The sequence below is a fragment of the Penicillium canariense genome (genome assembly GCF_028826845.1).
Source record: "Penicillium canariense strain IBT 26290 chromosome Unknown utg000002l_segment0_segment0, whole genome shotgun sequence".
Taxonomy (NCBI): Eukaryota; Fungi; Ascomycota; class Eurotiomycetes; order Eurotiales; family Aspergillaceae; genus Penicillium; species Penicillium canariense.
In genome coordinates this window covers 519,805-543,535 of record NW_026622729.1, presented here as the reverse complement: position 1 = coordinate 543,535, position 23,731 = coordinate 519,805, and the positions used below count along the sequence as shown (strand labels likewise).

The 23,731-nt window shown below is 52.3% G+C and overlaps 9 protein-coding genes across 9 annotated transcripts; 4 read left to right on the top strand and 5 right to left on the bottom strand.

Annotated features, from left to right (window-relative positions):
• Positions 1-14: 14 nt before the first annotated feature.
• Positions 15-1,039, top strand: N7482_003392 (GAF domain-containing protein; the record flags this gene model as incomplete). The annotated part of the gene is made up of 4 exons (XM_056685517.1): positions 15-17; positions 150-251; positions 437-856; positions 929-1,039. The coding sequence occupies 4 exons, from the start codon at positions 15-17 to the stop codon at positions 1,037-1,039; spliced, it is 636 nt and encodes a 211-aa protein (XP_056544259.1).
• Positions 1,040-1,801: 762 nt separating this feature from the next.
• N7482_003391 (uncharacterized protein) lies at positions 1,802-2,527 on the bottom strand (the record flags this gene model as incomplete). The annotated part of the gene is made up of 1 exon (XM_056685516.1): positions 1,802-2,527. The coding sequence occupies one exon, from the start codon at positions 2,525-2,527 to the stop codon at positions 1,802-1,804; it is 726 nt and encodes a 241-aa protein (XP_056544258.1).
• A 2,457-nt stretch (positions 2,528-4,984) lies between these two features.
• N7482_003390 (uncharacterized protein) lies at positions 4,985-5,743 on the top strand (the record flags this gene model as incomplete). The annotated part of the gene is made up of 1 exon (XM_056685515.1): positions 4,985-5,743. One exon carries the CDS (start codon positions 4,985-4,987, stop codon positions 5,741-5,743), a length of 759 nt encoding a protein of 252 aa, XP_056544257.1.
• A 375-nt stretch (positions 5,744-6,118) lies between these two features.
• Positions 6,119-8,080, bottom strand: N7482_003389 (putative NAD+ kinase Utr1; the record flags this gene model as incomplete). Its single annotated transcript, XM_056685514.1, has 1 exon — positions 6,119-8,080. One exon carries the CDS (start codon positions 8,078-8,080, stop codon positions 6,119-6,121), a length of 1,962 nt encoding a protein of 653 aa, XP_056544256.1.
• A 1,438-nt stretch (positions 8,081-9,518) lies between these two features.
• On the bottom strand, positions 9,519-10,342 carry N7482_003388 (putative exosome complex subunit Rrp46; the record flags this gene model as incomplete). Its single annotated transcript, XM_056685513.1, has 2 exons — positions 9,519-9,932; positions 10,007-10,342. The coding sequence occupies 2 exons, from the start codon at positions 10,340-10,342 to the stop codon at positions 9,519-9,521; spliced, it is 750 nt and encodes a 249-aa protein (XP_056544255.1).
• Positions 10,343-11,888: 1,546 nt separating this feature from the next.
• On the top strand, positions 11,889-15,357 carry N7482_003387 (putative potassium/sodium P-type ATPase; the record flags this gene model as incomplete). The annotated part of the gene is made up of 5 exons (XM_056685512.1): positions 11,889-12,166; positions 12,241-12,367; positions 12,441-12,535; positions 12,587-14,477; positions 14,527-15,357. 5 exons carry the CDS (start codon positions 11,889-11,891, stop codon positions 15,355-15,357), a joined length of 3,222 nt encoding a protein of 1,073 aa, XP_056544254.1.
• Positions 15,358-16,164: 807 nt separating this feature from the next.
• N7482_003386 (zinc-binding alcohol dehydrogenase family protein) lies at positions 16,165-17,211 on the bottom strand (the record flags this gene model as incomplete). Its single annotated transcript, XM_056685511.1, has 1 exon — positions 16,165-17,211. The coding sequence occupies one exon, from the start codon at positions 17,209-17,211 to the stop codon at positions 16,165-16,167; it is 1,047 nt and encodes a 348-aa protein (XP_056544253.1).
• Positions 17,212-18,575: 1,364 nt separating this feature from the next.
• On the top strand, positions 18,576-19,421 carry N7482_003385 (uncharacterized protein; the record flags this gene model as incomplete). The annotated part of the gene is made up of 2 exons (XM_056685510.1): positions 18,576-18,636; positions 18,694-19,421. 2 exons carry the CDS (start codon positions 18,576-18,578, stop codon positions 19,419-19,421), a joined length of 789 nt encoding a protein of 262 aa, XP_056544252.1.
• A 1,509-nt stretch (positions 19,422-20,930) lies between these two features.
• On the bottom strand, positions 20,931-22,961 carry N7482_003384 (ferric reductase family protein; the record flags this gene model as incomplete). The annotated part of the gene is made up of 5 exons (XM_056685509.1): positions 20,931-21,328; positions 21,385-21,546; positions 21,605-22,010; positions 22,064-22,311; positions 22,361-22,961. 5 exons carry the CDS (start codon positions 22,959-22,961, stop codon positions 20,931-20,933), a joined length of 1,815 nt encoding a protein of 604 aa, XP_056544251.1.
• Between the last annotated feature and the right edge of the window lie 770 nt (positions 22,962-23,731).

The following is a 23,731-nucleotide window of genomic DNA, read 5'->3' as shown; positions in this document are numbered from 1 at the left end:
CCTGGGTGGTCAAGATGGTGCGTCCTCCGCTCGACTCTCCGCCGGTGACAAACGGGGCGGCTTTTGGCCCCTGCAGATTCAATCAAGAGATCGTTGATCGCCGGGCTGCAGATCTCTCCAGACAGGACTGACCAGACCGCACTGTTTAGCCTCACGCCGACTCGTCCTATTTCTATGGCCAGACCAAGGCCGAGGTCTACTCCCAGCTATTGGAGCAAGCGCAAGGTCTGCTCGACGGACAGCGGAATTGGGTAAGTTTTGCTCGCTGTGGTCACAACAAGCCCCTTGGGCCTACTTTGTGGTCACATTTGTTGGATCTTGCGCAACCGTTTACTAATTGTCCTCTACGCGAATAGGTTAGGTGAGCACAACGCCCTTCTACCCCCGCCCCCGCGGCTGATGCGTTCAATTCCCGCATGCCGACGCGACAATTGAGCAACCCGGAATTGACCGCCCTCTAGCAATCTGGCCAACATCTCTTCCCTTCTCTGGCACGCCTATGCCGCTCTCCCCTCCCCCTCTTCGGCTGTCAACTGGGCCGGCTTCTACATTCGCGATGACAAATTCCCCGCTCTCGCCTCGCCGGTCTCGTCCCCCCCCGCTTCCCGGTGCACAGGGCCTTGGTGTAACCATCTCGACTACGTATGCATCCCCCGAGGATCAGGTCTTGCTTCTCGGCCCATTCCACGGCAAGCCCGCTTGCCAGCAGATTCGCTTTGGGAAGGGTGTGTGCGGGACGGCTGCCGCTAGCCAGAAGACTGTCGTGGTGCCTGATGTGCTGCAATTCCCGGGCCACATCGCATGCGATGCGGACAGTCGGAGTGAGATCGTAGTGCCTATTGTCATTCGGGGAGAGGTGAGTGCTTCTTGTGGCTCTCGGTGCCTACAGCCAAGCGTGAGATGAGAGACTGATGATCGAGTTTGGCAGACCGTCGCCATCATCGACATTGACTGCACCCTCCCTTCGGGCTTCGATGACGAAGATCAGAAATACCTCGAGAAGCTTGCCGAGCTTCTCGCCGAGAGCTGCGATTGGTGACCGGCTGCCAAAAGTATAGACCTTATATGAGACGTAGAGAACTGTTATGTGATACGATTGAGATTAAAAAGGGGGTTCGGGCCCTGGGGATTAGTGCTTTCGACAAAAGTTTTCAGTTGACATTTGGAAGTGGATTTCAGGGAACCTGCTACGGCCACAGGTTACCAAGTACATACTTTTCGAGGGATTGAGATTCGGATCTATCGCCTGTCTGGTATTTAGTTCGGTGTACATGTTACATGCATAGCAATTGACAAGCAGCTTCCGTTTGCCTCGCTCGTTCGCCATGAGATCGTTCCTTCAACTGGTCCCTGACTGAAATGAACCCTTAATCTAGATGCTACAGTACCTGGTTCGGCTAGAGCTTCTATGAAACACAAGATCGGCAGTGTGGGGAAGGTAGCAAGTGCATGGGCCCTGAGACCCTTGCCAAGTGACATCGCGTGCGCCGGAGCGTCAAGGGGTTCCAACGTGTCAAGCCGGGTTGAAACTATAGGTTGTGTCGATTGATACTGAGTATTACCACTTGATTGGTTGCTCTGGTGCAGTTTATCTTCCGAGCCAGCGCATGGTAGCTCGGGGCAGCTGGGCAATAGGCTCGCGCTGGGGCCACGATATCGATATCGATATCGAATGGAACCAGGGAAACATTTTCTCAGAAACAAAGGCATTTCATATTATTTCACTGCGGGCTAAGATTCAACATATTCACAGACAGCCTGCAATCAAACGGGGTGGATCTCCGCTCTCGCCGCTAGTCTCTTAGAACCCTACATTGACCGTGTAATCGCTTCCACTCTGCTGGGTCGAAAAGCCGACCTTACCGACGCAGTCGCCATACTCATAGGGCTTCCCAATACTCCCAGAGTTCCCGCTCGAGGTAGTTGGGGCGCCGAAAGTGACCGAGGTCGCGGGAAGGGCGCTGCATGAGTGACTACCCGAATTCCAAGGGTAGTACTCCACGAAGCCGACTTGGGAACCGCCAATGCCACCAGAACCAGACGGCAGAGTGTAAGTACCAATATGCGTCTCAGAACCCGTGGTAGCATCGACGAGAGTCCCGGTCCAGGTTGTGCCCTGGGTGTTCTGGATCTTCAGCAGATATCCATCCGTATAGGGCCCAGTCACGTCCACAGAGCAGCTCACGCCGGGACCACCGTCAGCACCATCGCTGCAGTTGCTGTCATCGGTGGTGGTCCCACTGATAAAGCTAGAGAAGACGGCGTGAATAACGGGCTGAGAGTCGGAGTCTGGGCGCGGCTGGAGTCCGGTGTATCCGATGTCGGACTGGGCGTTGAAGTTGAACTGCTGTGCGAAAAAGTATCCGGATTGGTGCGGGGCATCGGGCATCGAGATCGGGAAGGTGATATCAGTCAGTCCAGAGCTGGAGACGTCGGAGACAGTCCATGAGAGGCCGACCAAAGCCTCCGAGGCTTGAAAGATGGAGGACAGGAGGGCTGCGCGGAGGACGTTGGATGAGGTTTTCATTTTGGCGATGGAATTTCAGCACTGGATGGAAGGGAAGACAATAAAATGAGAGTAAAACTTGTTTAATATTTAATATTGTCGTTCGATGTCGGATGCTGAATAGTTCTTTCGCGTATTTATATAGTCTAGTGGGGGCTTTGACGATCACCAAGGGGGTAAAACGCCACATTGCATACTAGCGATTTGTAAACAGCATGTTACATGAGGAGCATCCAGCGGATGGAATGTGTCCAATACGAATTGAGATCTTGTCTTGAAGAATCAATTATTCGCCCGATCCTTCCAAGCTTGGCTTTGGCTCGTGCGGCGTCAAGTCAGGGTGGCTGTCAATAGTAAAGAGGGCGGGCTGAACCCATCTACAGTGCCCACGTGGACAGAATGCCACTGAGTGATGCTAAGAAATATATACACGGCACAATTGATAAACTTTAACCATAACAAGTTCAAACATCCGGGGATCGTGGGGGAATAGAATGGTTCTGGAAGTACTAAGCATTATCAAGATCGCTGTCCAATCGATCCCAAACAAGTAATATCAAGGAATATTGATTGACTTTATTGATCTCAATTGGGCGTGCGCTATCAGGCTAAATTTCTGGAGCCAAGGCAAGACGATCCGGATTCCAATCACCTCTAAAGAATTTCCATTCTTTCACCCACAGAAACCTTAGATGTACGCGCATACTCAGATCGATTACTTCCCTAATGAATGACAAAACAGAGAGAAAGAACCCAAGATATGCGAAAGAACATCACAAGTGAAGGGTGCGGATCAAGCGGAGGATTTTTAGGCGGAGAGCACATCGCACGCTCAATACTGTGCCTACAAATACTCGCCGGTTGCATTGCTTATTACATTCTATGGCCGCAGGGGCGTATATAGCACACACGGTAAACTTTCACTTTTTGGGCATTCAAACACCTATCTTGCTCGGACCTGCGTGAAGAATGTGATTATTGGGAGTTGATAGAAGTCACCTTCTTCTCCCCAGTAGTCTAGCGTCCTCTTGAAGGTTATGCGTCTCTTCCAAGCTTGAAAGATTCGCTGGAGTTATGGAAGGTTGCAGCATTGTTCCGGCCCACGAGTGATCTTAACTGGCTTTTACTGATCATTTTCGCATATCGATACTAGAAAGAGACACACAGTCCTCCGCCCTCATGGGGTTCCTGAAATTCCCGTGGGCTATGAATCCATTTATAGCTTGTCTGCATCTGCTTTGACACACCGCAGGTTTTATCAATATAATCTCAAGCCCCACAATGACGTTGACCTTAGCCGGCCCATAGACTCGTTGATCTCATATACTGTGAGCAGCGAAATTGTGTTGTCCCTCAGCCATGAATAATCGAGAAGATTGGGAGGGAGTTTCAGAGAACAACCGTGTTAAGATCAAGGACCATTTGGAAGAACTCCCAGAGACGTTCATGTCCCTCAGACATTGGGAGAAAATTGTCAAAAATGAAACAGAGGTATAGGTATGCTTAGATATACAAGTGCATCTTTCTAAGCAAGATTACGGTTGAACCTGCGTGTGAAGGATAGCTAATAGAGTTAAAGAATTAAAGAGTTGGAAGCATTCCTACGCTGTCTTTCCCTGGCAAGTTCTAGTACTGCGACACTCCTTTCTGCTGGAGCTAGTTGACCTACCGCTACATCAGCCCCATAGCCAGATCCTACAATCACAACATCTTCGGCTTCAATGGAGTGGAAAGGAGAGCTTAGTGTCGAATAGTTGTCAGTCCCGTTGCTTATGATTGTCATTGCTTTCGCCGTTGACGTCTATATTTTATGAGATGCAGAGCCTTGATCACAGGTAGGCAGACGAATAAAATTCCTAACATAGTAGATATGTACCAACTTCATGGGAGGTAAGCAACGCATGAAGGGCGAAGGTCTTAAGAGGCTTGAAAAGAACTGGGTTCTCGCCAACAGTATGTTTTTCTTCCAATCAAGCCATGGTTTATCCTACTGGCTAGACAATCCGAAGAATGGACAGGCTGGAGAATCTATCATTTAAAGTCATCCCCAGTCTCAAGATAGCGAGCTATTCAACGTAAAGCCATATCAAGAGGCTCACCAGTATGCTCTTTCCCACAACCGACCCGAGGTGTAGACCTTAACATGGATACAAGATCGAGAGTCTCCAAGTGGACAGGACGAAACACAACACGAACGGTGAGGGGAACCGCATACGGCAGCTGGATGCTGGCAATAGAAGAAGGCACGAGTCATTGATTTCCTCATATCATGCATCGCTCGCAGTCGATTCAAATCCACCCGCCTTCCTTCGACTCCATCCTCGCCCTTCGCAACTGCCCCGTCTCCCTCCAACCAAACAGACTCCAGTCACGGCCTCCTCTTGCATGCCAGCTGGAATTTCCTTTGGGCCATTTCTGCCTCGCTCCTTCTGCAAAAGCTTGACATTTCCACTGCCCTGAGCAGACAGTCAATGAGCCATGGCCACAGAGCAGCCCCGCCCATATGCGGCGAATGAACTCGCTGCTCATCCTGCAATGCTGCGAGCCTATAACCCAGCATCCCGTCCGACACCCTTCGGCTTCCTCGACCTTCCACCAGAAATCCGCCTGCACATCTACTTTCACATCCTTCCTCGCGGCGAAACAATCGCGGTGAATGGGGACATCCACCTCCGGACGCACCCGCACCAGGATTGGTGCAGGAACTTTCGTGACAACCACGTATTCACGTTGTCGATACAGATCGAGCAGGAATGTCTGGATGTTCTCTACAGCCAGAACACCTTTCAACTCAAGCTGAGCCATGTACATTGCAGTAATCGCTGGGTCCGTTTCCCGGAGCCGGACCTACTCAGAATACGACATCTGAGGCTGGTTGATGTTGATGTGACATTTTTTGAAGCAGAGAAACCTCGATATCACCACCAGGCATGGGATTCAATCTTGTCAAATCTCAGGACGCTCAAGCTCGCTTTTAGGCAGCCCCGGCCGAGTCTCTTACCGGATCGTGGTTTGTTCACCTTCATCCATGATCCTGCCAGACAGGGGGAGGTGAGAATGTGGAGGGAGATGATGATATTATGGTTTGAACTCCTCGTACCTTGGCTTGACTGGTTTGGGGAGTTTGTGGGGGCTGAAACAGTGGTGATTGCCGAGGAATGCTGCGGAGATGAGACGAGAAGGCTCATCAAGAAATACATGCCGGCCTGCCAGGATTGTTATGCATCCAACTATTGATATCTCCATCCTGGGAGCGAGTGATTTTGTGATTGCGGAAGGAAGGTTCATTGTAACCGAGTGCTCTCTACCATCATAATTCTCTAGTACAAGAGGTAGCGACTGTGAGCGCCAAGATAGCCAGCTTAAACCCCCGAACGAATATCAAATAGCAAGAAACAAGCCTAAGCGTATGGCCGAAAGGTATAATGTAGAGACCGCTAGCTTTCTCTGGATGAGTTGGAGCAACAACCGAAAAATTCGTAAATCTATTCGTTAACCCTCCATGGTAGAATGTAGGTGGATAGGTCGTAGAGCGCCGACAAAATAGACGACGGACGTCAAGTGAGATATAGGAGGTCATAAAAGAGGTAAAATGTATAGAACGTGTGGCTGCTACATGCTCAGCAGGCTCATTTGTCGCCGCATCGGGTTCGGTGACATGGAGTCGCCGTCCTCACTTGGACCAAGACCACTGTCTGTTCCGGTGAGCCCGGCGTCGGTATCGATGTCCCAATCATCTTCGGCGTCACCGTTCAGACCGCCGTCAGCATCTCCGCTGTCCCAGCTCTTCTGGATAGCACCGCGGGTATTCCAGCGCAGGGCACGTTGAACGCTGGTGAACCATTCGCCGCTATCAGAGACGACGGTGGGGAAGGGATACTGGCTAGCCTCAACAGTGACGTAGTCGCCCTGTCGAAGCTCGACGCGTCCTTTGCCATCGAAGGAGCAGTAGGCGGTGGATCGTGAGGTATTGGGGACAGCGATGCGGAGGAGATGAGAATCTGAGAGGACCATGGGGCGGAAAGAGAGAGTGTGGGGACAAATCGGAGTGAGGAGGATGCCCGGAATCGACGGGTGCATGAGAGAGCCGCCAGCGGACAAAGAATATGCGGTCGAGCCAGTGGGCGTGGAGAAGATGCAACCGTCCGCTTGGACAACAGTTAACAACTCATTATCGGCGTATAACTCCAGGTTGGACACGTAGGGAGAAGGGCCCCTGTCAATGACCACCTCGTTCAGAACTTCAAACTGCTCTCCTTCCTCCACCGCGCCAGCCTCCGCCCCTTTGCTCCGGTCTTGCCGGAACACTGTACATGTGAAACGCATTCGTAGATTGACGCGCATGCCGATCTCGCCCATGACGCCATTGAGATGGGATTGATATTCTTTAAACTCGAAATTCGTCAAGAAGCCCAGGCTCCCGAGCGAGAAGCAGAGCACCGGGGGTACCACACGCTGGAAGAGCCAGGAAGTGAAGAGGACCGTACCGTCACCGCCCAGCGTCAATACCAAATCGAATCTCTCCGGTGACGTCCAGCAGAGATCCGGAGTCCAGAAATGGAGCATTTGTGCGAACCGCGGTTCCTTCTGGAAGAGGCCTACAGCGTCGAACCGCTTGGAATTCCGCAGCTTCGCATCGACGTATACATTGACCCCCAGATTGCTTCCATATCGCGGTGTCGACAGCAGCCACTCGGCTACTTCGCGTGTCAAATGGACCAGGGTATTGTCGCGTGCCTTGGTGACGATCATGATATTGCGCACCGCGCGTTTGATCGGCCGTCTTTGCAATTGTTTCGAAACCTCCCGGACCCCTGTCGCGGTTTGAACCAGCCTTGAATGTGATAGCCACTCGTCATCTGCAATCTCTTCTAGAACTTTCTTTATGTTGACGGCGTCGTCGAAGCGTTGGTGGAAATAGCATGGTGACTGGAGCATCAACCGCGCCGTTGAGGGAGACCGCTCCAGATATCCACCTAATTGCAAGTTGGAAAGCGCACTTGACAGCTTTTGGGACGAGGCATTGCTACACCGGCGCTCCTTGTCATCCGGCGGCGACGAAGCGGCTTCGTGCGTGCTGTTGGCGAACATGCCTGTAAAAGGGTTTGTGAAGGCAGGGTTCGGATTACTATTGGCCAAGCTTGACCGCGAGGCTAAGGCCTTCATGATGGTTTGACGCGGAATACAGTCCGTTGAGAGAGATCGGTTTCCAGAGAAGGACTTCTGGCGGAACCGGTGGAAGCTCGAAGAGGGCAGTGGCCGGCCGGCAGTATCCTCCTGGTTGAGCCCGTTCTTCTGCAGTGGTAACACACCGTTGCTAGGCGCTCGTGGGGCGTGGTCATGCGACGGAATCTCGTGCGTCTGGGAGGGTTCTATATGAAGGGCATAATCGCGAAGAAGCGCCGTCCCGACGGATGATGCGGATGGGGGAGGTGGGGCTGTCGCGCTGACACCAGCGTTGGCGTTGGCAGCGATTCGGGTTGGGGAGAGCTGCGGCGGGAATTGCACCGGTGTGGGTGCAGGTCGTATCGAGGGTATGTCAGATCGGAGAGAATCACTGCCGGGCGACGCCATGGGCAACAGCAAAAGTGCCTGGATTGGCTGCCGGCGGGGTTTCAAAGCGAGAGATGACGGGGAGGAGCGCGAAACCCGGCGCGGACGTAACGGGGTTTGCGGACCACCACGAGTCAAGCCAGTGCTGGCAGTCAAGCCAATCTGCCCGTGTACCCGTGGGTCGCAGGCCTCAGGCCTAGCGGGTTTGGATATTCGTTTCCACCGTCTTCCACGGTGGTTCTTCCGGTCTGATCTGCGGACAGGGATATACGCCTGATAAGCGGGGGGAGTGCTCGAGTGCTCTGATCGGCCCGTGGGGGCTGCTACGAGCTTTGCGACTGGAGATGAACCTGGCTTCCGGATAGAGAATTGGGGAAGGAAAGAAGTGTCAGAGGGTTAATGTCGAAAAGGAAAGGCAGTTGCCGACAGCGGAGGTGAGACGGCGACGGTGGATCGCTCCACTTGGACTAAGGAGCGGACAAAATTCCTGAGCTTCGAACCCTGCGGTCGGATAAATTGCTTTTTTATCGCCGAAATTGATGACACGATCTCGGTATGCTTAGCGGGTGCCCAGCGGTCGGAAATCGCGGCAGTACCTCGATAAAGTACCAAATGTACGCTTTTCTGAGGAGGTATTTCTAGCCGCCTGGTAAGATTTGCTGCGTGTCTTTTAGACAAATTCTAGGGCCCTTTCTGAGTAGAGACTAGGTGGTTAGTTATAGTTACTGGCAATCCCCAGACCCGCTTCATCGTGAATCGAAACGGGCGATGCATACATAAGCAGCTCCCAGTCCCCTTGAGCGATGGGAAATATGCTGTCTACGATGACGGTTACATGTCTACAATAGCTTGTTTACGCAAGAATATTGCGATGCATGAGAAGAAGTTTCTTTTTCCTAATGGAACCGTGCTTGGTTTGGTCGTACAGCGGTCGCGTCATTTGTGCAGCGTCGAGCAGGGGCTGGAGGCTTGAGCGCCATAAACCAAATCCGAGGCCCCAGTGTCGGTGTAGCTAATTCTGCCGCCTGCCGAATGGATCATAGGCTGCTTCTTTATGCGCGGTGTGTGCGAGTCGCCCTTTTGAGGCCAGCCGTTAGGCTAATAGCATGTGTGACCAACCCCTCGCATCACTCTGGGGGCGCCAGCCCCCAGCGAGAAGTCAAAGATTAGACCAGGCAGAAATGCAAGGCTAAACGATGCTCGTAAAAACCCCTTCGTACATTCAGGGACAGTCAAGTGATACGGGCCTCAGGTGAGTGTGACACACAGCCACCAAAGTTATCACAACTCTGGCGCCGTACGGAATAGAAGAGTCGGTATCTCGTGGCGGAGTCAACGGCTTGGGCACAATAAGCAGACCAAAGACGTACTCAGGTCCTCCTGGTCGGGAAGTTGAGTTGAGTATTTGCCGCACTCATGCTTTTTTCTGCTCGTCGCACGTGTGGCTGGGCCTCGTTGCTCAAGCAGAGTCAATCTTCCACGAGTAGTCGCGGTGGAGGTGGTCCTCCACGGTCTCGCAGATGAAGCCATTGATGCGAGCTTCATCACCTCCGTCGCCCATTGTGACATCCCCATCGGCCCCGGGGGTTGCCATCCCGCGGCAGATGGAGAATGCTCGCTCACGAACTGACTCCCATTGTTCAAATTCGAACCGGCCCTGGCTTTCGTCAAGCAGGAGGTGCCCCTTGGAGGAGAATGCAAGCACGTGGAGGGACGAAGCTGCCTTTGCTTCAGCTGCAGATGGATTGCAGATAATATCACCGGACTTGGTGACACCCAGTAATGCCGTAGAGAAGGTCATCGACATGGGAACGGCGGCCGAGAGAAGGGCGAGCAAAGAGACTTGGAGGAGTGTCGGGAGGATGTTAAGGTACTATATCTAAGTTAGTATTAAGGCCTTGTTGAAGGTTCAGAAGAGTTGAACAGCCATAGCGTGCTTGAACTCACCGAATCACCACGCTCCACAGCGTCGCCGCCAATGATCGCCAGTGTGATCACCACGCCGCGGCGAGGAAACCCTCGCTCGCGCCCGAGGATCACCTTTTGCAGCACAGATCGCAAAATCCCCTCCACGTATCGCTCACCCACCCCAGCAGTGGTATTTCCGGGCTTGACAAACACTTCCACAGTGGCTTCTTCGGGTTTCAGGGCGTCGCGGCGAGCTGGGAGCTCAATGGGAGCATTGACCGAGCCCAGCACGTTATAGCCTGTGGTCGGGCATTTGAGGGATGCAGAACCGTCGGCACGACTCAAGATTGAGAGCGACGCAGTAGGGCCGACCATCTTGGATATGATCAGGAAGAAGAGTGGCTGGAGAGAGTTGTAGAGTTGTGACGCGATACGTGGTGTTGAACGGTCGACGGTCGAGCCCCAGTGATTTTTTTATCGGCCATGCGGGCCGCGCGCTGATTGGCTGCCGGGCCTGCTCGTGTTGACGGACGGACGAGTGTGGAATCCAAGTCATGCCCAGAGCAGCTTCAACCTTTTCTCTTTTTTTCCTGCGCCAGTGATCTACTTGTGATGAGGCCGTGTGCCATGCCTTGCAAGTAATGCCACACCCCCGCATGTAGTATATTCCTTCTCTGCTTTGTTTTCCCTTTCCTTCACATCTCTTGCCTCCTTTCAGTAGGGCTTCTAAGGTTACCTCAATACTACGTTTCCGTCCCCAGTTTACCCTGGCTTCCTTAGCTCCATCGTATATATCAATGCCGTCATTTTGTAGACTTGTTAGGCAAGTGCCGTTAGGTAGAATAGAAGTACCATGGGATGTAGGCGTTTTCCAATTTCCTCATGAAACTTATACGTCTAGACCGTGCAGGTATTTCACCGAATTTCTGTTGTCGATTCGCGGCCCGGGCTAAAGGCGACATCATCTGAGGCTTCACGCTCGACATGCCCTGAATTATATTCATGCGATAATTAGTGGATCACAGGTATCGTTGACATCACATACCTGCCTTGAGTGCGAAGGTGTTGTATACCATAGGTATCCACCGCCGGAAGAGGCGGCTATTTTTAATCAACACCTATAATATCGTTGCATACTTGGATCGGCCTCTGTAGGGATTGGGATCTATTGCCCAGAACCCAACAGGCCTGGCATACGACAGGTTTCCCGACACGCCGAGCTCTTGGAACGTGGCACTGCAAAGGGTTGGCAAAGTTTGCGTCTCGATGCAGTCATGGAGTCCCCGGAACCATGGGTTCCCCACAAAGACACGGACCAACAATAACTGAACTGGTTTTCTATTGTTGTTTGACACCGGCGATTCGCCGATGCCGTTTGTACCACCTACCCGAACTATGGGATTGCATGAGCCGATAAGGTCGTAAGCCCCCGGTCGATGTAGCCAGGGATGAGTGCCGATGGGCACTAATGAGCACCGCCCGGACGCCAGTGGCTTCCCCCTCGGCCCGCCAGCATCCAATCATGCTTGCGGCGGGCCCCGCCCCAAGACGCTTAGTGCGTTGCCAACCAGCATCGTCGCAAGCTATCGACCCAGATTAGAGCAGCCACGCATCCGACTGGGCATGCCCCAATGACATCGTGGCTCGGGAATATGACAAAGAGAGGCCCCGCTTCACAACGTGAATCCCCCCCCTCTTCTCGGTGGAACAGCCGGCGATGTGGACGGGTTTCACATACAAATACAGCATACAAATACGGCGACTGCTCCTTTCGCTCTCCCACTTTTGCATCCTGGAGAAGAAGACCACTTCTTTGTAACCAAGGGTGTCTGGCTGGTTTGTAGTTGGCTTGCATAACAAAAAGCATTCCTGTCCTTCCCAACTCCTTTCTCTCCCTTCCTTTCCCTCCACCTATACTTGAATGGGCATAGAGACGTCTCCCGATGTCGAGGAATCGACGGAGCCTCCTATATGTGGCTTGAAGGAGCACACTTCAAATCCACATGCAATTGCGGCCCTAAGCTTTGAGCCTTGCGATACCAATGAAAAGCCTACGTCGGCACCGGCCAGTCATAGTCTGCCTGCTGGCGCTGACCTGAAATCATCATCCGACGCATTGCAAAGCCTCGACGGCCAAGTCAGAAATACCCATCTTCTAGAGCCATCTGATATCGCCGGGCTCCTTCAAACCGACCTACAGTATGCAGCTAACCACTGGTTCCCCACTTCCCCCACAAGGGCTGTTCATTCTAACCAAATGTTCTGTTCTCTAGCAATGGGCTTTCTAGTGTTGAGGCCGACGAGCGCCTCAAGAAGGATGGTCCGAATGCGGTCCGCGAAATTAAGGGCATCTCCGTCTGGGGGATACTGCTAAGACAGGTGTCCAACAGTTTGACCATAGTGAGTCTGCCATCGCCTTTGCAAGCTCAGCCTCCAGTGGTGATTTCTGGGTAACCCTGCTAAGCGTGTTTAGGTTCTTCTGATCACCATGGCACTGTCCTTTGGAATCGATGATTACATTGAAGGTGGAGTCATCACCGCTGTCATTCTCCTGAACATTATCGTGGGGTACGTGATTCTCCGAGCTCTCTCCATGGCCATATCTGACATTGTATTTAGCTTTTTCCAAGACTATCGAGCCGAGAAAACCATCATGTCGCTGCACCGTCTCTCCGCACCGATATGTAAGGTCATACGAGACGGCCGAGTGGCTTCTGTCAAGGCCGAAACGGTGGTGGTTGGAGATATTGTTCAATTGGCTGTCGGAGATATCGTACCTGCGGATCTGCGACTCTTTGAAGGCATGAATGCTTCAATGGACGAAGCACTTCTGACAGGCGAGTCCCTGCCGGTTCTCAAAACACCACACGCCACGTTGGAATTGTCGAATATTCCTATTGGTGACCGCACAAACATGGCATATTCCGGGTGCAGCACCACTCAGGGCCGCGCAACAGGAATAGTGGTTGCGACTGGGATGGACACGGAGGTAGGGAAGATTGCCCAGTTGCTTCAAATGCAAGCTGCCACCGGTGATGCAGGTTCTCTTACCCGGGCATTTTGGCGGATCAAGTCTTCCATTGCGAAGATCTTGGGTCTTGTCGGCACGCCGTTACAAGTCAAGCTCAGCAAGTTTGCGCTTCTGCTCTTTGCGCTCGCTATTCTTCTGGCCATCATTGTGTTTTCCGTCAATCTGTGGGATGTCCAAGGCGAGGTCTTGATTTACGGCATTTGTGTCGCTGTGGCTGTGATTCCAGAATCTTTGATTGCAGTGCTTACTATCACGATTTCAGTGGGTACGAAGGCCATGGCCAAGGGCAATGTCATTGTCCGAAAGCTCCAATGCTTAGAGGCAGTCGGTGGTGTCACAAATATCTGCTCAGATAAGACGGGCACTTTGACCCAGGGGAAGATGATTGCCCGCTGTGCCTGGATCCCGGGTGCTGGAACCTTGTCGATACACCAGACAACCGATCCATATGACCCGACAAGTGGTGTAGTTCAGCTGGATGAGATCGATTGGAACGCAGATTGCCCCATTGAGAAACACCCTGCCTTGCATACTTTTCTCTCCGCCATTGCACTTTGCAATGTATCAGTTGTGCATCACGACCGCAACATTTGGAGTGCGGTTGGGGAACCAACGGAAATCGCCCTCCATGTCCTTGCCACACGATTCAACTTTGGAAAGAGCGCCGTCGTCAACCGACGTGGAATTCGGCTATATACCGAGTATCCCTTCGACTCGGTTATCAAGAAGATGACAGTCGTCTACCGCAATACCGAGGAGATGGTCAACGAAACATATGCCAAAGGTGCCCCGGAAGCTATCATACCATCTCTGTCAATCTCGGAAGATAAACAGCGCGTCATTCAAGAAACGGCAGAGAGGATGGCGGGCGAAGGCCTCCGCGTTCTCTGTATAGCCTACAAAAAGTCGCCAATCGACGATGAAAAGGAAGTTGCTCCACGAGAGGCTGCTGAATCCAATCTTCAATTCGGAGGTCTGGTTGGGCTTTATGACCCTCCCAGGGTCGAGACGGCCACAGCAGTCCGCAAATGTCAGATGGCGGGCATTACTGTGCACATGCTGACGGGCGATCATATCAAGACTGCCACGGCAATCGCCTCTGAGGTTGGAATCCTTGATCGGGTCGCTGCTATCGCAAAATCGAAACATTTGGTCATGGCGGCAGACGAGTTCGACAAGCTGACGGACGATGAAATTGACGCAATTGAAGAATTGCCCCTCGTAATCGCCCGTTGCAGTCCGGCGACGAAGGTCCGCATGGTCGAAGCCATGCACCGTCGTCAAGCTTTTTGCGTCATGACTGGCGATGGAGTCAATGACTCCCCTGCGCTCAAGAGAGCCGACGTCGGTATTGCCATGGGCAAGAACGGCAGCGACGTGGCCAAAGAGGCTGCAGACATGGTCCTCACGGATGACAACTTTTCATCTATCGTCAAGGCAGTCGAAGAGGGAAGGAGATTATTTGACAATATTCAGAAGGTACGCGTTGCATTCTCATCTCTCACCGCATGACTAATAGTGGTGATAGTTTCTCATGCATTTGCTCGTCTCAAACATTGCTCAAGTCATCCTGCTACTCATCGCCCTTGCATTCAAAGATGTGGGAGGAGATTCTGTTTTTCCTCTTTCTCCACTGGAGATTTTGTGGGCGAACCTGGTCACCTCGTCGTTCTTGGCCGTGGGACTTGGTCTTGAGGAGGCTCAGCCGGATCTCATGTACCGTCCGCCACATGATCTGCGTGTCGGAGTATTCACGCGGGAACTGATCGTCGATAAAATGATATATGGGACCTTCATGGGATCCCTCTGCTTAGTTGCATTTGTGTGTGTCATTTATGCCGCAGGCACTGGCACATCGGATTTAGGTGATGGATGCAATCAAGGACACAACCCGACCTGCGACGCAGTTTTCCGAGCACGCGCCACGACTTATGCCACTCTGACCTTTCTTCTGCTGGTGACCGCCTGGGAAGTCAAACATTTCTCGCGGTCCCTATTCAACATGGACCCGGTCCGGTTCCCCCAGCGACTTTCTATCTTTCCCACGCTCTGGCAAAATCGCTTTCTGTTCTGGGCTGTGGTGGCTGGGTTTGTAGTGACGTTTCCTGTGATCTACCTGCCAGTTGTAAACCAGCTCGTCTTCAAGCATCACTCCATTACCTGGGAATGGGGGATTGTCTTTGGTTGCACGGCTACATACCTATTGTGTGTGGAGAGCTGGAAAGCAGTCAAGCGAGCATTTGGTATTGGAAGTGGTAAGAATGCCATTCTCACTTTGGAAGATGCAGAGGCTCGGGCTGGTTTGAACAGCCCATCACCACTCTCGATGAGTGCCAACACAAGTGTGGAAATGAAATGATGATCATCTCCATTACCCGATTGATTCAACATACAATCGGCTACCGGAATATTGTGAGGGGTTCGGGACTGGAAGATGTCGATTGAGCTTACTTTTTGAACTATGCTTTGCGGTATGCCCCCAGAGATTGAATAACGGGCCCAACAATGTGAAATGAAATATTGTCATGAGTTCTATTGGTACCCACTGGGTACATTTATATGCGCCTCCCGGAGTCTTGATCCTCAAGCATAGGGTGTAGATGTCATTGAATGCCCTTCTGCTTGGCAGAGACTGAACCAATAAGATGTAGTTGAGCCATGATCGGGAATTGTTATTGGCTAATTTCATATGCTCCCTAGAGGCTGAGATCTGCGCGCCACCGATGGAGGTTAAGCCACATAGAGCATGCGCAAGGACCATCGAAACCTAGATCCAACTTTGCATTTATAGTGCTTTGAAGATAAAACTCGCCAAGTAATTGTTGCTCTCCATTCCGAGGTAAACGTAGGGGATGGGTCTTCTTATCAACTAAATTTGGAGGGAGCCAACGCCAACAGCCCCATACTCTAATCATTCGCTTTGGACCTGGTAGAAGATACTCGATAGTTGGGTGTCGGTTTATGCTGGGTGAGTCGATGTAATCGGCGTAAGGAGGGATAAGGAGTTGAACATTGTGCCCACGGGACGAAGGCTCAGATACAAGATGGTAAGGAGCGATGTGAGGAGCGAACAACGAAGTGAAAAATGAAGCTGAGAGCTACCAAATACAGCTTTAATTGATTTACTCGCTTTCTGTAAGATATAACTAGGTCGCCATCATAATATTTAGGGGGTCTCAGAAACATTGTAGACCAGCTTCACTCCGCTGACCTTGTCCTCCTTCATCAGCTGCAGTCCCTCCAAAACACCCTTCAAGCCATCCTTGCCAACCTTTGGCGTATGAACCTTGATTTTTCCTTGGGCTAGAAGCGATTCTGCAATGGCGATGAACTTCTCGGCGTGTGCCCGATCCTCTGGCTTGGCGGGGATGGGCGTGTCACGGTATTTGAAAGCTTCGCCTACAGCCGTGTAGCCCAGGGTGAGACGATCATTCACGTTGGCACGCTCAATCTTGACATTCAGAAGAGAACTGTACTCGCCACCCTCAGTGGAGATGGCCTCGTCGCAGAACTTGGCGCTGGCCTCGAGAGAAATGCAATCCATCACAAGCTTCAGGTTGTTGTTGGTTTGCTTGCGGATCTCAGCAGCAGACTGAGGATCCTTGTAGTCGAATACGGCATCTGCCCCCAAGCGCCGCACGAGATCGAAGTTGTGGGGAGAGCAGGTAGTCAGCACCTTATACCCCGATAGCTTGGCAAATTGGATGGCGAGGGTGCCAGTTGCGGTAGAACCACCGTAAATAAGAATGGGGGTCGCATCCGCGATGGGCTCGGTAGGAAGCGCCAGCTTCAGACTTTGGTAAAGCCCCTGGCCAACAGTGACGATGCCAACGCCGAGGGTAGCCGCCTCCTGGAAGCTCATGTTGTCGGGGATCTTCATCTGCAAATCGCCCTTGGCCACGATATACTCGGCAAAAGCACCACCCGCGGGCTGAACAGCATTGGAGCCATGGACAAACCCACAGACACGGTCGCCCTTCTGAAATGGCTTCTTCACATCCTTGCCAACCGCTTCCACCACGCCGGCATAGTCGCATCCAACAACCACACCGGGAGGAGCGAGAAATTCAATGTGCTTCCAGTCAGTCGGGTTCAAACCCACACTGACGTTTTTGACCAGGATATATTCATCCCGAAGAGAAGGAATGGGCCAGTCAGTAACTAGTCCAGCCTTCTTGGGCTCAGTAATGATGACGGCTTTTTGAGTAGTCATAGTGATTGAGTTTGGGGGGTGAGTGTGGTGGTGTGATGGTGTCGGAGAGGATGATGATGGGAGTTGGGTGATATAACGTCTCCGATTAGTAGCAGATTACAAATCTCCATCCCGCCCTGTCATCTCGTGCCGAAGTTCGTTGCGTGGAAGGACGAAGTTGGTCAACCGGCAAGTGGATCCTTCACCTGGTTCCACTGCCAACAGAGTCTATGGGTCTACTGAGTACCGAGATCAGTGGTCAAGACCGGCATAGATGAATAATCCAAAATTCACTTCGATGCAGAGAGCTCGACTGGTTATAGAATGAAACGTGTTAGAAGCCAAAATATGATCTCCTTTACACATCGTCTTGCACAAGGCTAAGGTGACTAATCAACACAGCAGTAAATGCGTAAATAGCCAGTCCTTCTCTTCCCTTTGTTGCCTCGGCAGGAGAGAGCGGTCCACAATGAACCCGCCAGTCTGGAAAAAGTCGCTCCATGCTTTATTGGTCTTCCGATATAGTTACAGCTGCCACCGCTGGACATCACGCCCGATGACATCATCGCAGCTGAAGCTATCCGAGAGTCCCACCAAAAACGCGCCCCATGGCTGATTAGAGGCTTCTGTACGCGACGAGTTTAACGCTCAAGAGACCCCTCGAGTACCTGGAGAAGTTCACTCTGGAGGATAGCGTGGTGTTGTGGGAGTATAATTCGGAGTAGGTGTCAGCTCAACCCTTGCAGCCCCAGCCACGCTATAAACCGACCAGGGTCCTGGCCTCCTAGGAGATCCTTGTACGGGACCTGTATGGCACCATAGGAGGGCCCTCAAGTCGTCAGTCAAGTGTAAGGTATTGAGTGAGCCTTAGGCAAGGGGTCTCCATGCTCGTTGCAGTACAATGTCGGACATAACCCTAGAGGATGAGGCATACGGGCACATACATACGGGCACATACGGGGACGTGACGACGGGCATCAAATGCATGGAGCAACTACGTCGTACAAGATGTCAGGAAGTGAAGAGTGAGGCTTAATATCATGATTGCCCTGGCTTAGGCAAGCCCGGGGTGTCCCATGGGTTACTCGCTTCCTCCCCTGCAGGGGTGATTTGATGCCCCGCAATGCTGATCCCAACCCCTTGTTCGTTCGGTCGGTCTGCACTTTCGCGGTGTAAGCTTGAAGCCATCAACAAAGTGCCTGGTTTCCATGAAGTTGGAATTGGGAATCATCCAACCAGCGACAGACCTCGGACCTCACGTACGTTATCTTCGCCTAATTCGTCAGCAGGGCGCTTACTCGTAATCAACAAGCACCCGCCCCGCCCCATTGCGGCTTCCCTTCTTCACCGACTCTCTTCCCTTCAATCTCCACCCCCGACCAGCAATGAAGGTCATTTGTCTCCATGGAAAGGGTACCAGCGGCGCCATCTTCCGGTCGCAGACCTGTAAGATTCTCTTGCAACCTTTGGAAACAAGCTAGTCCTAATGCCGCGGCCCCTCAGCATCTTTCCGCGCGAAACTGCCAGACCAGAGCATCGAATTTGATTTCGTAGACGGGCCCTTTGAAGGAAGTGCCGCTGCCGGCGTGGACCTCTTCTATCCCCCTCCTTACTTCTCGTGGTGGGAGAATGACACAGTGGACGATGTGCGGGCAGCGGTGGCACGGTTGAATGAATACATCGCCACAAATGGCCCTTACGACGCGGCACTGATGTTTTCGCAAGGCTGTGTCCTGGGTTCATCGGCGCTGCTTTTCCATCAAGAAGAAACACCACACTTACCCGCCCCCTTCAAGTCAGCTATCTTTGTCTGCGGTGGTCCGCCTATGCGCATCCTGGAGGAACTGGGATTTCATGTGTCAGCACAAGCGCGCGAGCGCGACGTGGCGTCCAGGAACGCACTCGCTCAGCAAGCGGATAATTCCGCAATTTTGACCCAAGGCTCCAATCGCTGGACCGGCCTTGAATCCATTGATGGAGGTCTCTCCGAGGAAGAATTGCGACGTGAGATTCAGTGCCCGTACCGCATTCCTATCCCTACGGTGCATATATACGGATTCAAAGATCCGCGGTACGCTGCCGGCGTACATCTGTCTGCGATATGTCAGCCCGAGAAAAGGCGGACGTACAATCACGAAGGCGGACATGAAATTCCTCGCACCCTGAATGTCAACTATGCCATCGCGGAATCTGTCCGGTGGGCTCTAGCCGAAGGAGAAAAGTGTGTGTGAAGAAACTTTCTTGATTTCTCCGAGCTCACAGCTCGCTTATCTTCAACAGTTAGAAACGGTCTCCCAGAGGAGCTATGGGGCGGATGATTCGAACGGAAAAGCCAAACCCGGGCTACGTTCGGACGAAATGGGACAGACCACTCGATATTCTTCTAGAGAACAGGACGAGATGCATTCGCAGAATACACTGAGACCTACATTCCACATCACTTGTACGCTGAGCTAAACTTTCCGGCCCAACAGACAATAGAACGCTCTAATAGTAACCCGACGAGACAATGGATTGATGACATGAGGTCTAAAGGGGATGTGGCTTGGAGCCAACTGACCCGCTTCTTCAGATGATCGAAACCGTATCATTGAGATTCTCCCAACCCTAATTGAATAGCCGAGGCACAAAGCCAAGACCAAGATCGGCGTTCTCTCCGAAGTGACACACCTAGAACAATGCAGGCAGCTCGGTGTCGTTACGGCCCGGGAATTCCAGAAACTGTAGACTGCGTGCGAATCAGATCGAAGAGTCCCCACTCAAATCCCTCTTTTAGCTTATCGGATGCCATTTCGGGCCGAGTGGGGAAACCTATTCTGATATCATATCTGTCAGTCATGCGCCTATGCAGAATGTCAAGATGTGTGTGTTGGGCACAACGGAATGATCTGTTGACCCGCTTCGTCTTCCGTGGTAGCGCAAAGAACTCCCACGACAGATTAAAGACCTCTTTAATTTGACCAAAGTCAATGGAAGCATGCATACTGTGCTTATGCACCTCGAAATACGAAGTTTTGATCCGGCGGGGTCCTCCGCTCTTGACCCCCCAAACGCACCGTCGGTTATTAGCTATGCCGCGGGCTCAACATGCCCATCTTGGGCGCCGCAGCGTAGGGCGTTGATGAGATCCACCGACCGTGTGGTTGGCGCTGTCAACCAGGCCCGTTAAGCAGTGGGAGCTGCCATGAGCATCCGGGCCTTGACCGACACTATTGAATTGATGCCATGGTAGGATTGACCAGGGGGTTGCCGTTTCCCCATATCGGCCCGTGCGAAACCACCGGGGTCGTGGTTATTAGCCGTGAGCCAGCGTTATGCAGAAAAAGGATGACCGGTTGGGGTCGACTCGGACAGAATCACTTATCGGAGGTCGCAGAAGGCAGCTACTCTGGAAAATGATCAATTTACAGGGGGAATAACAGATTCATGCATGATTATGTGCAGCTAACCAAAGGTTATTGGTCTCGAACTGCCGACTAGGTAGAGAGATACCTGAGGCGCTTCTTTCCCAGGGGTGCCTAGGTAGTGACTACCTATGCTCTACGAGAGCTGCATGGAAGGGGACTAGGATAAATTTTGATATTCGCGTAGGATGTAAGTGAAAGCAGGAATCAGCATTTGAAACCTCATCACGTTAAACATTGAAGCCTAAGGTTGTAGAGGATATTTATTTGAGCTCGCTAAGTATATATCGTATATCTGGGTACAACTATTAACACCATGATGACCATCTGAAAGGGTCACCACGAAAACGTCTCTTCGAAGAGATCAACCGTCTTCTCTCCTTGGACATGGCGAACCGCATCACGGACACTATCCCCCAATCCACCAGGACCGCACACACTGACCGCCAGCGCGCCGACCTGTTCCGCCTTCTCGGTCTCCAGGAGATTTCGGAAAGAAGGCCTCTCGTGATGGATGCTGACAGGCACATGGGATGGGGCGCATTCGGTCCACGGAGTCTCTGGTGCGGGAAGACCCTCTTCAAGATCATCCTTGTGACCAGTCACATGGATGCTTATGGAGAGCATCAGGCTGGGGAATTGGAAGTACGTGTCTCCCTTGGGGTCCATGGTGCTGTTAAGAGAGTCGTGCCCGAAAATGTCCGTCATCCAGGTTTGGATCCATGCGAGATGATCTATAATTGCAATTAGCGTCTATTTCAGATATGACAACGCTGGGATGGAATCTGACCTAAGGTGCGAATCATCCACACGAGGCGCACCTTCCGGGTGGCCGTCTTTCGAGTCGCAAAATTGGTGACTACCTCGTGAAGATAGGACATTGGGTGAGTAATACCGATGCCACCTGCAACCAACAGCAGGGTTCCATAAGAGGCAAGGGAGTGAATACCACCTGAGATGAGATATGAGCAAGCATCCTATTCAAGCAGCGTAATCTGGAGTGGCCTTACCAAATGGTCCTTCAGCCAAAGCCATGGCCTGAATTCTTCCCTCGGGCGAGTCTTCGACCTTTTGGAGAAGCTTCTTGGTAAATCCATCCTGGCCCTTGATCAGGACTGACATGGTAGTTTTCTCTGAACCCCCGAGCAACGAGGCAAACGAGTCGCTTGAGCTGTGCTTCTCACTGAGGCTCGATGAGTCGGACCCGTTGGAGGACCACGCAACTGTGAAGGGGTGCGATGTCCACAATCCGAGGCATGGCAGATACAGGTATATGTATTGACCGGGTCGGAATTTCCAGGCTCGAGAGACCTCTACGTCGACACGAGCAACGGCGCCCGGCAAGGCTTCCACGGTCGCGGTTGTCCGTCGCTTGCCGCAGTTGCGCCAGATGAGAATGCCGAGTCGACCAGCGCGCTATGAGATGTTAGCTACTGACTCACGCAAGGTGGACGAACGGATAGATGTACGTCAAGACCCCAAAGTATCACCGTGCCTAGAAGCACACGCTGCTGCAACAGATTCTTCAGGTGGTACCATAGAGCCACAAAAGACATGACGGCCAAGGCAATATGCAGATGAAGAAACAGTTCGTAGAATGAATGTCGGACCGGCGACATTGATTGCACGACAATGAGAATGAAGCCAAGCAATGCCACAAGACCGTAGATGTAAAAGGGCATCTCCCAGATAGTGTAGATAATATAGTCGACTCCATCTGGGCTAGGTCAGGAATGAAGGTCTTGGTCTTGTCAGATCATACGTACTCAGATACGCCTGGTTGGCCAACACCGCGCTCATGTGGATCACAGCATTCGCAGCGACAACACGGCCGACCCAGCGATGCATGAAGTTGAAAGTGTCGAAGGGAAGTCCGAGCAGTGGTACCAAAGGATTATTCCGCCCGGCGCTCAAAACCAGGCCTGGCGTGTTCATCACAGCCAGATGGCCTGCAGCGTACTTGAGTTGGAACATCTTTCCGGAGAAGTCCTCCCACCAATCGACTGTCACAGTGAGGAAGATGAAGTTCAGCAGCAGATAGATCGTCAGCAGGATCACCTCTAGCCGCAATGGGATCGACCCCATGTGGAGCTTGAATAGCCTAAACTCTCGGCTGTGGCGGTCACCACAAACAGGTGCATAGAGCACATGTTTTTTCAAGCTTGCATTCACGCCATTCGTCCGAGACAGCTGCGTCTGATCGTCTAATTGTGAGGCTAGTTGAGACCGCCGACGGTGGCGCATCCGAACGACTGTTCTCCAGAATAATAGGACGGCGACAAAGGCTCCAACGGCGAACAGAGGAACCGCTACCTCGGGGTTCATAGGCGGCTCCCCAGGCCCGTTTCCTTGGAGTTCAACACCCATTTTGCCATGCGTAAGAGACAGTCGAGGGTGTATATATCGGAGTGGAGTGGATGCCGTCGTCAGTCGCCTAACAGCGCGGATGTTAAGCGACTGCTTGGAGGCTGTCGAACCAGGGAGGAAGGGGAGGAAAGAAGCAGGAAATGTATGTGATTCCGGAGGTCGAGGAGATAAGTACAAGGACAAGTTCGCGAGAAGAGGAAGATTAACGACATCACTGCGTGGTATTCGATTTCCTGATTCTTTCCCGCACATGGATGCCGTCATGGACCCCTGGCCCTGGGCACAACCGTGCGGGATTGAATGAAAACATCGTCATTCTTCGAAGCGGGAGTGTCCCCACACAAGCCAGCTTTGGGATTGCTGCAAGTGTAACCAGCCGAATCGAGCGGTGGCAGATCCCAGCTCAGCCCTAACCTTATCGGTTGGTATGCGAGCAGGGGATCGGCGGGAATCTAGATCTTCACGCGGACTCACCTGCCGGGGATGATTCGGGGCAGGTCGAGTCAAGAGGTACGTAATCCTGTCGACCCCGTACTGCCATTTGCGGGATCTGGAAAGGGGAATGAGGCGCCGGTCTAGACGTGGATCGGCGTTTGCTGAACTTCGACTCGTGTTGTCGGCAACCCGAAAACGGAATGTTGTTAGGCGGCATCCCCACACCCCGTCTTCGGCGGCTCCTGGACCCTAGTGCATACCTGAGCCGGCAACTTAAAACAGAGTAGGCAATAAACCCATCCCCCTCCGCGTTCTAACTTAAATGATTTCGGTTA